Below are 15,710 nucleotides of genomic sequence, written 5' to 3' on the forward strand. Positions count from 1 at the left end.
TTTCAGCAAAAGGATATTGGTGCATTAATTTCAAAGGAGGTGAAAAATTGGAAACCTCCACAAGAAGAAAGAGTTCCTAACTCTGGGGCTGCCGACGAGAGAGTCCCACAAACACAAGCTTGGGCTGAAAACAATTATTTCACCCATCCTGAACCTTATACAGAACCTTACACGGAACCATATTCGGACCCCTTCCCGGAAAAAATACCAGATCCCGTGTCAGAACAGGACACAAAGCCAGTGCGGATCGACAAGCCCCGGGAACATTCAGCCAGTAGTGCATTTGGACGTGAGGGTGAGGAGGAGGAAGACATGAATCACCTACCCCCAACACAAAGCCCCTTCATCACCCTTCTTCAAAAAAGCAGACGTAAGCATTGTCCGTGTTTATTGGAAGGAAAATCTTTGTAAGAGATTATAAAGCAGTCGTCTTTTCTCTCTCCCCAGAGCTGTCTTCCACATCAAAAAATTTGTCTCACTGGTCTCGCGATTGTAAAAAAGTACAAATTTGATACCAGTACATACCCCTAACCAATCATCATTTGTACCAGAATATTTTTGTTTCTGTGTTATATTTTGTTTTTGAGCGGAAAAGTATAGAATTGACACCAAATACAAGAAAACCGTATTTGTCATTAAATAAGCCCAACAGGATGGAGGGGCAATTCTTAGAATAAAGTGGGCTTTTATTGTGTGATACAGCATTTATACTGATATAGTAGTTGTGGGAGGAGTTATATGACGGATAAATACGGTACCTTGGAGAAGACACCTATATATTATTTGTCCATACCTTGATTTATCGGAATGATTGAATCACAGCTGTTACACATAAACCACATCTGAATTTCCACTTGTAAAGAGTATGTGGACTGTGACTTCAGTCTCTGGGTTAGCTGTTTCTATTAATACTCTCGATATATCAGTTTTGTAACAAAATGTTAACAGACATTGAACTCAAAGTATCCAGGGATTGAAGTCTGGTGGTTCATATTATAGATATAAAGAAGTTTGTTCTATATATGTACCGCAGTAGCTGTATGATCGTAATTCAGTTGTCTTTGTCCTCAAATTGTTAAATATCAAACACCTGCATCAAACAAAAACTCTAAATCTCAAAGGGTTAACCAACAAAATGTCCTTCTACTGAGGAATAGAAAGAAGATAGAAGAGAAGATCGTTGTTGAGTAGAAGTAATCGTTAATATAGATTGTTCACTTTAATCAAAATGTTGGCTTTTCAAAAATGAAATGTTAATGGAAACTATTTTTAAAAAGCCTTGAATAGAGAAGATAAAAGTGAATAGCTTGTCAGACAAGTGTTTTGTACTGCATAATCCACTTTGTCAAATAGAACACTAAACATGATAAAATACAAATATTGACATTTATTTTACAACAAATTTTCCACTGTCGCTTACTGCCTGCCAATGTAGTGGCTAGTGGGAATTACAACTAGCCCAAGGGGAATAACCCAAGCCAGACAGACATTGATTTCATCGCTGGACGCACGCACATAGCTTCAGGGACCTAATTACAGTGCAGGCCCTAATATTGTGTATTGAACTCAAAGGCATATGTATAACTATGTCTGGGACCTTCTCTATTGATTTTCCGTCCATAATATAGAACATTTAAAGTCATTTGGTCTTAATATGTTTGGAGACTTTCAATCAGTTTAAAGGCTTTAGATCCTAGGATATCAATCCAAAGTAATTCATTGTTGTCTGTTTATAGACAGAGATTTTAAAGCACAGAGCCACATATGACAAGTTTTTTTTATGTTTCATTTAATTTTTTTTTCAATTTTGTCTTTTTTTGTTTCTATAAGCAATTATTTTAATGATCTTTAAACAGATAACGGTAGTCAGAATCTGCAATAGTTACATTTAAACATTCTTGTTGTTGTAACAATCAGAAACGTGAAACAGATTCCCTTCCTTATTTAGTGTGCGTCATCATCATTGCTTCAAAGTTATGCTAAAGGAAATTTTCTATGGCAGCTGTTTATCAATAAATCTTTCATTCTTTTAACTTTTATATCTCGGCTATAGATAAGATATACTTTGTAAAAGAAAGAATAATTGATTTACATAAGTATCCTGATCAACCATATTGTCTTCTAACATTTTATTGACACTATGAGGTCATTTCAAGGTCAAATTTAGATTTAAAAAATTCAAAGTCAAACCAAGATCACATTGTGAAGATGGCTATCTGCTGTATGCTAAGGACACATGATGAGAGTTTGAATTGTACATGTAGAATGAGGTAGACAGGGTGCTTTTTATGAGATTATATAACAAACTGATGTGGCTGTTATCTAAATGTATATGGTTATGTTATGTAGATGGAATCAATTTGGATACATAGTTTTCAAAAGGAGGAATTTCAAAAGAAAAAAAAAACTTGACTTTCTAAAAGGAGACTAGGTATTTGATATTAGGAGTGAAAAATGTAAACGATGAAAACAAATTCCTCTTGAAAGTAAAGAAAACATTGAAAAATGCCATTATACAAAAAGTGAAATTAAGGAAAAAAGGCTGATGAAATTTATTTAAATTCTAAAAAAGAGAGAGTTGAGAGATTATTATTGAGTTTTATAATGTAATGCAAAACAGTAAAAGAATGAAAAAAAAATGTTAAAATCTTATTGAGGTTTTCTTTGATATGTTATCGATGAAATCGGTTTTGTAGTGTGGGGTATCTTATTGGGTTTTTAAATGAAATGAATATTGTAGGTAAATTGATCTGTCGTGAACAGAACAGGTACAATACCTGTCCATGGTTATTCTTAATGTCAGCTGAAGTTTACACTCTACAAATATGTATGTATCAGTTAATATAATACCTAGCCAGGGATCAAGTTCCCTGTAGTGAAACATGAGGTTGAGATTTTAATTAATTTGAATGGACAGTACAATAACACTAAGTCATTGGAGTATCATTACAGTGTACTTAAACAGGTTAACAGTCAAACATTTGTATAATGTATTTTGGCTCTATCTACTCTTTCCCAAGTATTTGTGGTCAGTTCGTGTTTTGATAACTGAAACTACAGGTAATTTAGACCAATTACTACAGGTAGAAGTACACCTCTGCCTAAAACGTGTATCTACCTGGTGTATTTGCACCTGTACTTTCTTGAAAGGGTATAAATAGTATCAAAATAATGTTTTGATAAGATTGCCAAGCGGTTTTACAGGAACAGAGACCAGTTATACGTAAGATGATGTGATCTGCTTATTCAAACTCAGGTAAACTATGTATATATACCTTCGGGTTTGGGGCCAACACGATAAGCTTGTGGAATTAGCTTAATGTGGTATACCTGTGTTATGACACAGTCTTACCTGGCCGTTTATACATCTGTGTGTGTATACCTAGGGGGTAGAACAGTACACCAACTGCTTGGTCGAGTCCACAGTTTGGAGGACCAGTTGGCTAATACAACAAAACAAACCATAGATTATTGATTTGATCACGGTACATCGATAATAATATACCCCTAAGATTGTCATGTGAGAGAACCGTTTTGTAGCATTGACTACCTGGCGTAACCTCTGACCCGGTGACCTATGACCTTACCTGTGTTGTGACAGAGTCACTGGAGTGTGTCGGAACATTGGTAGCAGTTTTAAAGTGTCTGAGCTTTGAGGACAGGAAATATGCATGTCACCAAATAGAAAACGGACTTGTGATGTGTGGAAATCAAACGGCAAAAAGTATAGTGACAAGGATTTACTTATCAACATTGTGAATATTGTGTACACTATTTTCAGAAGCGGGACATCCCGAGGACATGAAGTTTTCTAGTCACGGGCCTCTGCCAGGGGGTAAGATTTTCAAATACTGACACCTCTGTACTGGTGATATATTCTTTAATCTCCAAAAAACCTTCACAAATTCCAGCTTCTTGGGTATCTTTACCACCAACCAAATCTCTCTTGCACAATTTAAGCTTGCCCGCCAGCCTCCAGGTCGTGCTTCTGCGCTGTTGACCTTCTGGCTGTCCTGTGTGGTTTAAATCAGTCTTAACAGTATTCCTTACCAACTATCAGGTTGTGTTAGTCAGCGTGTTTTGAGTTCTGAAAGTCATTGGCACATAACCATTACCTATGATGTATTTTTAAATGGCAGGCTTTAAAAATCTGTTTGACATTTTAACTTCTTTAATATCCTTTAAATGAAATTTTGACTTTTTTGAAAAAGAATTTTAACATTTGCTTAACTTTATTAACATTTGCTGGTTTTATTGAATAACTTTGCTCTTTGAATAATTTTTTATCACTCTTTCTGTCTCTCTCTTTATTGCTTGAATATTTCAATTTTATCAGCAAAATTTTAGCTTTTTTTTTAAATTTTCAAAAATTTGGGGGGGAAAAAAGAAAAAGAAATGTTGTGAAGTGGAAGATATCTTTTCAATAACAGCCAAAAATAATATGGTTTTAACTTGCTAGGAAAGTGGTATGATATATGCTACGTTGACAGCTTTATACTATAAGGTAATGGTGTCTGTATTATGCATTGTGTTCTTGCTTCACCTCATGATAAACGACAAGCAGAAGAGCCTCTGTAGATGTATATCAATGTATATCTGTATTGTAGCGGTGCATCAGAATTGTAAATTAGATTGCCAGGTAATTAATTACGCAGATAAAAGTGACAGCCTTATTCATGTCTTGGAATGTAGCTTGGCTGACATATAGTGTTGTATACCTCAATTGTAAGCATGGGCTAAGGACTTGTATAGTATGTGTGCAAGATATATATATATATATTTGCTACAAGATCTTAGAATTACGTATATATTATCACAGGACCTTAAGAAACATCACATTATCTCTGACTCAATATAAGGGCATGGGCTGATTACAGGACCTTATGAAGTCATTACATTACCTCTTACTCAAAATAAGGGGGTGGGCTTATTACAGGACCTTATGAAGTCATTACATTACCTCTTACTCAAAATAAGGGGGTGGGCTTATTACAGGACCTTATGAAGTCATTACATTACCTCTTACTCAAAATAAGGGGGTGGGCTTATTACAGGACAATGAAAAAGTATTCTTTATAAATTTACTGAAAAGCAACATATTGAGGGATGGGCTTATTAACAGATATGGGCTTATTGATGAAAACAATAAGTATGGGAATGCTTTATGCTGAACAGGCCAAATACAGATTGTGTTACAAATATTTATATTTAGCAATGATTAAACCTGAGAATTCCTTCGTGGATCTGTAATGTTATTCTTAGGGTGGCAGAGGCTTAATGTCTCACTTTCAATAGTAGGCTCTATTAGCTTGATGAGAGTAAAAAACACATTGTACAATAAATTCTTATGTAGCGATTTGCAATTATCATGATTTACTGAATCTTTGTTCCAAATTCCCACATGTTTAATGTTAATGAGTTAATAAGATTACACTTCACATTTTAAACTCTTTGAGATGATTTGGCGATTCCTTCCCACACATCATTGTACGAATAATGTTAAAGGAAAATGATTGGCTAAAATCACGGTAGTAATACTTTAAAGTAATCTTTTTTAACAAAAATTTACAAATTGAAATTTAAAGTTGATTCTGAATGTACATGATGTTACATTGTGTCCATGTGATAAGTTTGTGTGTATGCTAACAATGCTTTCTATTTCTGGTGACCTGAGCTTCAAAGCACTGTCAGCTTCATAACATATCTGATAACTTTTTCAGATTTATATATATATATATAAAGTATTTCAGGTTTAAAATAGATTTATGTATATTAGAAACATAACTTAAAACTAGACAGAGAATGTTTATGTCTTTGAAGAGAAGTTACAATAATAATAAGAGTTTATGAATTTCACGTTAAGCTTGCCATGCTTCTTGTTAGTTGTTTGTCATGCAGATTAATAGTAAATTACCTGAAAAGAAAAAATATGCAGACGGTTACTAATTGGTTTTGGAGATGAAAATGACAGGTGCAGTGAGTGTACATATGATATATCTACCTATATACTCACTGACCGGATATGTGTGATTTTTTACCTACAAAGGAGAATGATTTAGTTTATACTTATATTCATTGTATATATCTACACATGTCTATTGCATATTTATCCATGTCTATTGCATATTCATACATGTACATATGTATGTATGTAACGTCCAGTATATATACATATATTAATTTAGAAAGAATGAATCTGTCATGCTCGAAATAGTATTTCCGTAATGTGTCAGAAAGAATTTTACATATTTTAACAAACTTATTGTCATGCTCGTAGTAATATTTCTCTTATGTGTCAGAAAGAATTTTATATATTTTAACGAACTTATTGTATATCTGTCATGCTCAACAAAATATTTCTGTTATGTGTCAGAAGGAATTTGATTTATTTTAACAAACTTATTGTATTTTGGATTTGAAATTTATGAATTTGAATAAAGATTTGGGAAGTTTTAAAGATCAGATCGGAAAATATTTTACCGAAATTTATGACAAACACATGATATGTGCAAAGCCAATAAGAGGATAAGAACAGGTGTTTGATAATCTCTGATAAAATGTACAATTCTTTTTATTTGGAAAAACCCAAAGGCAAATACACATACACGTTTTTGGAAAAAAATGACTACCCAAAGCACTTTAAGTTTGAGTAAACACAATTTTTGGGTGAACAAAGTAAATGAACATGTATTATTTAGTACAATAGTTTGCTAACAACCATAATTGCAATATTACAGGGATTAGAAAATTACTGGAATTAAGTAAGCAAACAAAAAATTAAGCACAAGGTCTATATAAGAACACAACTTTATTGACTATTGATTGGTATGGGGAAAGTATTCTATACTTAAAAGTAAAGTAAACACTGGAGTTTCTTTGGCAGAAGTATCGGATAAACAAAGATTATGTGTCAGATATTTAGGCCATATTGGGGGTGTATTGGGGTTTAGGGGCAAATTTCTGATCTTCAGGGGGAAAAAACTCACAAAATATGATATAGGAGAGATTCTTTGTTTAAGTAGATTTGTCATACATCTGTTAGTATATCCCATATAATACTATCATTTATACTTGGAAATGATTCGTGTCTTGTCATATGGTTAAAATATTATTAGATGAATTCTACCTTTAACAGGATGTACTTCCAGATTGAGATAAAAAGTTGCAAAAGAATAAATGATATCTAGTATGAATCATAAGTTCAGACTGTATTCCATATTTGTCATCAGAAACTGTGACAGTTAGGAATGTGGCTGTGATATTTAGAGGCCACCTTGCCTACTTCTCCCTTCCACTTTCTTTTTGTCCTTCATATCTCCCAAATCTTTTCTGGGACCTACTAAAACTAGTCCTCTCCTCTCTGCTTTAGTTGTCCTCTAAGTATGTCCTTTTCCTTGTCTTTTTCTCATCCTTTTCACAGTCTCTCGTAATCTCATGGTTTTTCCTTCTGTTTTCTTGCTTTTTTTTATCTTGTAGTTCCTTTCCTTCATTTTTTCCTGTTTCTCTCTCTCCCTCATCTAGACCCTCCCCTGTCCTTTCTTTTTTCTTCATTTCACTTCCTCTTTTTGAACTTCCTGCCACTGTTCTCTCTTATTCCTTCTTCTGTCTTTTAGTATACTCCTTTACATTTTTTTCTGTCTATCCACATCTATTTTTACTTCTCACCTGGTTTTTTTTTTCTTTTGTTCATCTTTTACCTTTTCCTCTTTTATCTCTTCTGTTTCAATGGTTTTTTCCTTTTCTCGTCACTAGTTATTTTCGTATTCATTTATTCTTTCCACAATTATCTCATTGAGAAATATTCTATTTCCTTGTGTGATAAAAGTTGGACATATTTAATGCTCATTATCATTCATGTTGGTTCTGTTGCTGTTGACCTTGTTCTCATTAAAAAACATGACATATTACTTACTTGGATTGACAAAGCAGGAGATACTTATTCTTTCACCACACCTAGCCTTATTCTCCTTATACTTATTCGGGAGTCTCGGTGTAAATCTTTCTTTCGTTCATATTTTGCCTTAGTTTCATCAAATGATAGTTTGAATTGAGATTCTGTTTTTTCTATCCTATTTCTTTTACTGCTGCTAATCATTGTCCTCCTCCTCCCCCTCCTCTCCTCTTCCTCTTCCTCCTCCCTTTTTTCGTTCTCTTTCTCTTCTTCCTCTTACTTTTCCTCATCTCCTCCTCCTCTTCTTCTCCTCTTCCTCCTGTCCCTCCTCCCTTTTTTCTTTCTCGTTCTCTTCTTCCTCTTACTTTTCCTCATCTCCTCCTCCCCCTCCTCTCCTCTTCCTCTTCCTCTCCTCCTCCTCCTACCGTCTTCTCCTCTTCCTCTCCTCTTCCTCTTCCTCCTGTCCCTCCTCCCTTTTTTCGTTCTCTTTCTCCTCTTCCTCTTACTTTTTCTCATCTCCTCATCCTCCTCTCCTCTTCCTCTTCCTCTCCTCCCTACCCTCTCTCCTCTCCTCTCCTCTTCCTCTCCTCCTGTCCCTCCTCCCCCGTTCTCTTTCTCCTCTTCCTCTTACTTTTTCTCATCTCCTCATCCTCCTCCTCTCCCTCTCTCTCTTCTCTCCTCTCCTCTACCCTCCTCTCCTCCTCTCCTCTTCCTTCTTCCTCCTGTCCCTCCTCCCTTTTTTCGTTCTCTTTCTCCTCTCCTTACTTTTTCCTCTCTCTCCTCCTCTCCTCTTCCTCTCCTCTTCCTCTTCCTCTCCTCCTCCTGTACCCCCTCCTCCTCTTTTTCTTTCTCTTTCTCTTCTCTCCTCTTACTTTTCCTCATCTCCTCTTCGTTCTCTTTCTCCTCTTCCTCTTACTTTTCCTCGTCTCCTCATCCTCGTCTCCTCCTCTTCCTCTCCTCTTCCTCTTCCTCCTGTCCCTCCTCCCTTTTTTCTTTCTCTTTCTCTTCTTCCTCTTACTTTTCCTCATCTCCTCCTCCCCCTCCTCTCCTCTTCCTCTTCCTCTCCTCCTCCTCCTACCCTCCTCTCCTCTTCCTCTCCTCTTCCTCCTGTCCCTCCTCCCTTTTTTCTTTCTCTTTCTCCTCTTCCTCTTACTTTTCCTCATCTCCTCCTCCCCCTCCTCTCCTCTTCCTCTTCCTCCTGTCCCTCCTCCCTTTTTTCGTTCTCTTTCTCCTCTTCCTCTTACTTTTCCTCATCTCCTCCTCCTCCTCTCCTCCTCCTCCTTTCCTCCTCTTTCTCTTTCTCCTTTTCCTAATCTTCCTCCGTTTTTTATTGACCAAGAACAATCTATAAAACAAGTACACCAGTATAGGGCTTAAACAATTTAATTCAAACAAGTTTAAGGCCTCAAAACAACATCTTAGACTTATCACTAAGAGTTGATAGCACAGCATCTTGTCGTTGCATTATTTGCTTCGTGCAAATATTTGATAAAGATTTTGTCCTCGACCTAAAGTACATTCCTGACACTCGTTGAATGCTGGGAAAATTGTATTTTATATAAGGATAATTCTCAGGTAAGTGTACATAAACGGTACTCAGATTCTCAAGTGTTTTGTGTTTGATGGTAATTTAGGATATAATTGTATTGCTCCAAATTATTTCTTTAAAAGCATTTTTATTCATACTATAAAATTCCCACCAGTCATGCCCAAAATACATCAACACACAATGACCACATTGTCCAGAAGTAAGTTAGGTGACCTGCAGTATTGTAGATAGATTTTTCAACCCTGGTATTAAGTATCTTGTTTTACGTCTTCCTGAATTGATTTTCCGCCATTTTGAGTTTACAAACACAAATATACATACAAAAACAATAGCACAGGTATGCCAAAAATGACATGCCTGGACGGGTTTTATCTGTCTAAGGGTTTTGTTTTAGCCTGACTAGGTCATTTCAGCCCTTGGCAGGTACAGATATGCTTCTTTGTATATTTTTCTTACACATAAATCCAACAATAAAGCATTCTTATTAGGACTAAGGATAGAGAACTTTTAGTGTCATGTTATATTTTAAGAAAACTGCAAGAGAATTTAAGGTGAAAATGAAATTTTACTTCAAAAGTTAAAGTTGATATTACTGGGCTTATAACCAAATTTTTTATTTTGTTTTATTTTTTTTTTTATTTTTTTCAAAATTGAATAATTTCTTTAACTATAGTATGATACATTATTTATTTTTCAAAAAGAAAATTTTTACTGTTATTTGACAAGGGAATGCCTAAAATAAAATTCCAACTACCATGTTAGTTTGATTTATTTATTTATTTATTTATTTATCGATTGTTGAGACACATGTATCAGAGTTTTGGTCCCCTGAACTGATCTACAAGAAAATGTCATTGACAAATCACTGATTGAACAAGCATGATGTATGTTGTTTCTTATAGAACCTTCAGAGCATCAATTAAACTCTTGTTGTGCTGAATTAAGGTCAGAGGTCATTGTGTCGATCCCAAAGGTGTTTTGAGTGTTTTTGGTACAAGCTATATTATGTAGATAGGAATTTCTGTAATGTCAATCACTTGTGATGAAACAAGGCATAGAATTAGTCTTTTCTAACCTGGAAACAAAACTTTGAACAAGACACTGTGTTTTTAATATTACATAATCTTCTTGAAGTGTATTGTGTTAATCACATCAGTAGCAACACTTTAGTCTGTGTAGCTAGGGAAGTGCAATGTCTTGCACCAACAGAGCGAGAAATGAATTCAATAATCATAATAATATATTTTCTGATGGGATGTGATAACATTTGAATATTTGATACTAATATACTGTATAATCCTGATTTTCATCTCTTAGGTGTAGGTGTACAAACGATGAAAGATATTTTAAGGATCAGCATTTCCTTTACTATATTTGGTGTAATAAGAACCCCTCCTCAGATTTATTGCCATTTAGCATCAGAAATTTCCTTCCTACCCGTCTTCTTTAAATGAAAATACATGCATAACTAGCTTACCAAATTTACCCAGAAATAATCCCATGCCTGGTAATAAGCCCACCCGTATCAATTGCTGTTTTGTAGAATTACAAACTAATTCTATTTTGATGTCCTGCAAGGAGCCAATTCCTTGTCTTTGAGTAAGAATTTGGTTCACTGGGCTTATTGCAGGATAGTTATGACCCCATCAGCCAACTTTACTTGTGTTCTGTATGAGCTGTTTTTGTCATATATGGTCATTTAGGGCACTTCCCGTAAAATTACTTTTACAGCTACTGTTCAGGGCTCCTCGTAAATCTTGTCTTGTAATGCATACCATAAATGATATCAATGTGATTTTTTATCATTATGTAACATGTAGCCTAGGTTTTGTGACCTTAGCCAGGTTTTTATTGGCTAAAAGTGCCAGATCACATTTGTAACGTCAAACTATGATGTTAACTCCAGACTGGTGATCTGAATTCAAAATCATAAATATGTCCATTGTAAACAGGCCTTGTAATTTTATAGATATTTTTGTTATTTCCTGTACATTTATACAGTGGAGATAATGGGTTACACACCTTTTTAGACAACTGACACATTTTTTTATTTATTTTGAAAATACTGTAATGTTAGAGAAAGCAAAAGTTGCATCTGTTAATGCAGGATGTAGTTTTTTATCTGTTTTTTAAGCAGGCTAAACTAGTAGTTATCAGGAGTTTTTTTTCGTCAAACATGTTTTTGTGGGAAAATTGTGGGAAATTAGAAAAAAATTACATGTTGAAGGGAAATTAAAAAGAATTGTTTATTCATCACATAATTTTGCTACAGTTAAATGTCAAGTAAGAGAAACGGTGAACAAACTGGAACTCTTTTATATTGGAGTCATATTTTTGTCAGCACACACTTGAGTATGGGGTGCTGGGACTCCCTATAGTAACCTCCAAGTTTGAAATTAGACCGTTGAAAACTGGCTTACATACTAAAAATAGAAATTTTATTTCTGACCTTTAAATGTATTTTTAATGAACATATTGTCTTTAATTTTTCGAAATATTAATAAGATTGTTTTTGGTGAAAGCTGTCAGGAATTTGTCATACTTTCATGCTGGTTTCAAAAATCTTAATAATTGTCTACTAAGTGGAACTCATTCATGAAAGGAAGCATGTTATATATATTGTTATGTGTGAAAATGAAACGGACAGCAGTGTATGTGTGGAAATGAAATGGACAGCAGTGTATGTGTGGAAATAAAATGGAAGGCAGTGTATGTGTGGACATGAAATGGAAGGCAGTGTATGTGTGGAAATAAAATGGACAGCAGTGTATGTGTGGAAATGAAATGGACAGCAGTGTATGTGTGGAAATGAAATGGAAGGCAGTGTATGTGTGGAAATGAAATGGACAGCAGTGTATGTGTGGAAATGAAATGGAAGGCAGTGTATGTGTGGAAATGAAATGGAAGGCAGTGTATGTGTGGAAATGAAATGGAAGGCAGTGTATGTGTGGAAATGAAATGGACAGCAGTGTATGTGTGGAAATGAAATGGACAGCAGTGTATGTGTGGAAATGAAATGGAAGGCAGTGTATGTGTGGAAATGAAATGGACAGCAGTGTATGTGTGGAAATGAAATGGAAGGCAGTGTATGTGTGGAAATGAAATGGAAGGCAGTGTATGTGTGGAAATGAAATGGACAGCAGTGTATGTGTGGAAATGAAATGGAAGGCAGTGTATGTGTGGAAATGAAATGGAAGGCAGTGTATGTGTGGAAATGAAATGGAAGGCAGTGTATGTGTGGAAATGAAATGGACAGCAGTGTATGTGTGGAAATGAAATGGAAGGCAGTGTATGTGTGGAAATGAAATGGAAGGCAGTGTATGTGTGGAAATGAAATGGACAGCAGTGTATGTGTGGAAATGAAATGGACAGCAGTGTATGTGTGGAAATGAAATGGAAGGCAGTGTATGTGTGGAAATGAAATGGAAGGCAGTGTATGTGTGGAAATGAAATGGACAGCAGTGTATGTGTGGAAATGAAATGGAAGGCAGTGTATGTGTGGAAATGAAATGGAAGGCAGTGTATGTGTGGAAATGAAATGGAAGGCAGTGTATGTGTGGAAATGAAATGGACAGCAGTGTATGTGTGGAAATGAAATGGAAGGCAGTGTATGTGTGGAAATGAAATGGAAGGCAGTGTATGTGTGGAAATGAAATGGAAGGCAGTGTATGTGTGGAAATGAAATGGACAGCAGTGTATGTGTGGAAATGAAATGGAAGGCAGTGTATGTGTGGAAATGAAATGGAAGGCAGTGTATGTGTGGAAATGAAATGGACAGCAGTGTATGTGTGGAAATGAAATGGACAGCAGTGTATGTGTGGAAATGAAATGGAAGGCAGTGTATGTGTGGAAATGAAATGGAAGGCAGTGTATGTGTGGAAATGAAATGGACAGCAGTGTATGTGTGGAAATGAAATGGAAGGCAGTGTATGTGTGGACATGAAATGGAAGGCAGTGTATGTGTGGAAATAAAATGGACAGCAGTGTATGTGTGGAAATGAAATGGACAGCAGTGTATGTGTGGAAATGAAATGGAAGGCAGTGTATGTGTGGAAATGAAATGGAAGGCAGTGTATGTGTGGAAATGAAATGGAAGGCAGTGTATGTGTGGAAATGAAATGGAAGGCAGTGTATGTGTGGAAATGAAATGGACAGCAGTGTATGTGTGGAAATGAAATGGACAGCAGTGTATGTGTGGAAATGAAATGGAAGGCAGTGTATGTAGGGAAATGAAATGGACAGCAGTGTATGTGTGGAAATGAAAAGGAAGGCAGTGTATGTGTGGAAATGAAATGGACAACAGTGTATGTGTGGAAATGAAATGGACAGCAGTGTATGTGTGGAAATGAAAAGGAAGGCAGTGTATGTGTGGAAATGAAATGGACAACAGTGTATGTGTGGAAATGAAATGGACAGCAGTGTATGTGTGGAAATGAAATGGAAGGCAGTGTATGTGTGGAAATGAAATGGACAACAGTGTATGTGTGGAAATGAAATGGAAGGCAGTGTAAGTGTGGAAATGAAATGGACAGCAGTGTATGTGTGGAAATGAAATGGAAGGCAGTGTATGTGTGGAAATGAAATGGAAGGCAGTGTAAGTGTGGAAATGAAATGGACGGCAGTGTATGTGTGGAAATGAAATGGAAGGCAGTGTATGTGTGGAAATGAAATGGACAACAGTGTATGTGTGGAAATGAAATGGAAGGCAGTGTATGTGTGGAAATGAAATGGACAGCAGTGTATGTGTGGAAATGAAAAGGAAGGCAGTGTATGTGTGGAAATGAAATGGACAACAGTGTATGTGTGGAAATGAAATGGACAGCAGTGTATGTGTGGAAATGAAAAGGAAGGCAGTGTATGTGTGGAAATGAAATGGACAACAGTGTATGTGTGGAAATGAAATGGACAGCAGTGTATGTGTGGAAATGAAATGGAAGGCAGTGTATGTGTGGAAATGAAATGGACAACAGTGTATGTGTGGAAATGAAATGGAAGGCAGTGTATGTGTGGAAATGAAATGGACAACAGTGTATGTGTGGAAATGAAATGGACAGCAGTGTATGTGTGGAAATGAAATGGACAGCAGTGTATGTGTGGAAATGAAATGGACAACAGTGTATGTGTGGAAATGAAATGGAAGGCAGTGTATGTGTGGAAATGAAATGGAAGGCAGTGTATGTGTGGAAATGAAATGGAAGGCAGTGTATGTGTGGAAATGAAATGGACAGCAGTGTATGTGTGGAAATGAAATGGACAGCAGTGTATGTGTGGAAATGAAATGGAAGGCAGTGTATGTGTGGAAATGAAATGGAAGGCAGTGTATGTGTGGAAATGAAATGGAAGGCAGTGTATGTGTGGAAATGAAATGGACAGCAGTGTATGTGTGGAAATGAAATGGAAGGCAGTGTATGTGTGGAAATGAAATGGAAGGCAGTGTATGTGTGGAAATGAAATGGACAGCAGTGTATGTGTGGAAATGAAATGGACAACAGTGTATGTGTGGAAATGAAATGGACAGCAGTGTATGTGTGGAAATGAAATGGAAGGCAGTGTATGTGTGGAAATGAAATGGACAGCAGTGTATGTGTGGAAATGATATGGAAGGCAGTGTATGTGTGGAAATGAAATGGACGGCAGTGTATGTGTGGAAATGAAATGGAAGGCAGTGTATGTGTGGAAATGAAATGCTACAGTGTATGTGTGGAAATGAAATGGAAGGCAGTGTATGTGTGGAAATGAAATGGACAGCAGTGTATGTGTTGAAATGAAATGGAAGGCAGTGTATGTGTGGAAATGAAATGGAAGGCAGTGTATGTGTGGAAATGAAATGGAAGGCAGTGTATGTGTGGAAATGAAATGGAAGGCAGTGTATGTGTGGAAATGAAATGGAAGGCAGTGTATGTGTGGAAATGAAATGGAAGGCAGTATATGTGTGGAAATGAAAAGGACAGAAGTGTATGTGTGGAAATGAAATGGACAGCAGTGTATGTGTGGAAATGAAATGGAAAGCAGTGTATGTGTGGAAATGAAATGGAAGGCAGTGTATGTGTGGAAATGAAATGGAAGGCAGTATATGTGTGGAAATGAAAAGGACAGAAGTGTATGTGTGGAAATGAAATGGACAGCAGTGTATGTGTGGAAATGAAATGGAAAGCAGTGTATGTGTGGAAATGAAAGGGACAGCAGTGTATGTGTGGAAATGAAATGGAAGGCAGTGTATGTAGGGAAATGAAATGGAAGGCAGTGTATGTGTGGAAATGAAATGGAAGG

At 36.2% G+C, this 15,710-nt stretch overlaps 1 protein-coding gene across 7 annotated transcripts in view; it reads left to right on the top strand.

Annotated features, from left to right (window-relative positions):
- LOC132547177 (uncharacterized) overlaps positions 1-15,710 on the top strand; it is a 138,005-nt gene that overhangs the window by 64,380 nt on the left and 57,915 nt on the right. For all 7 annotated transcript variants that reach the window (XM_060210932.1, XM_060210933.1, XM_060210934.1 and 4 more), the window contains 2 exons: positions 7-370; positions 3,782-3,835. In XM_060210932.1, the coding sequence (XP_060066915.1) occupies positions 7-370; positions 3,782-3,835 (418 nt within the window). The remainder of the gene's footprint in view (positions 1-6; positions 371-3,781; positions 3,836-15,710) is intronic.

This window comes from Ylistrum balloti, unplaced genomic scaffold, assembly GCF_031769215.1.
Source record: "Ylistrum balloti isolate Yb309-2 unplaced genomic scaffold, AGI_CSIRO_Ybal_v1 Utg369936, whole genome shotgun sequence".
Lineage (NCBI taxonomy): Eukaryota > Metazoa > Mollusca > Bivalvia > Pectinida > Pectinidae > Ylistrum > Ylistrum balloti.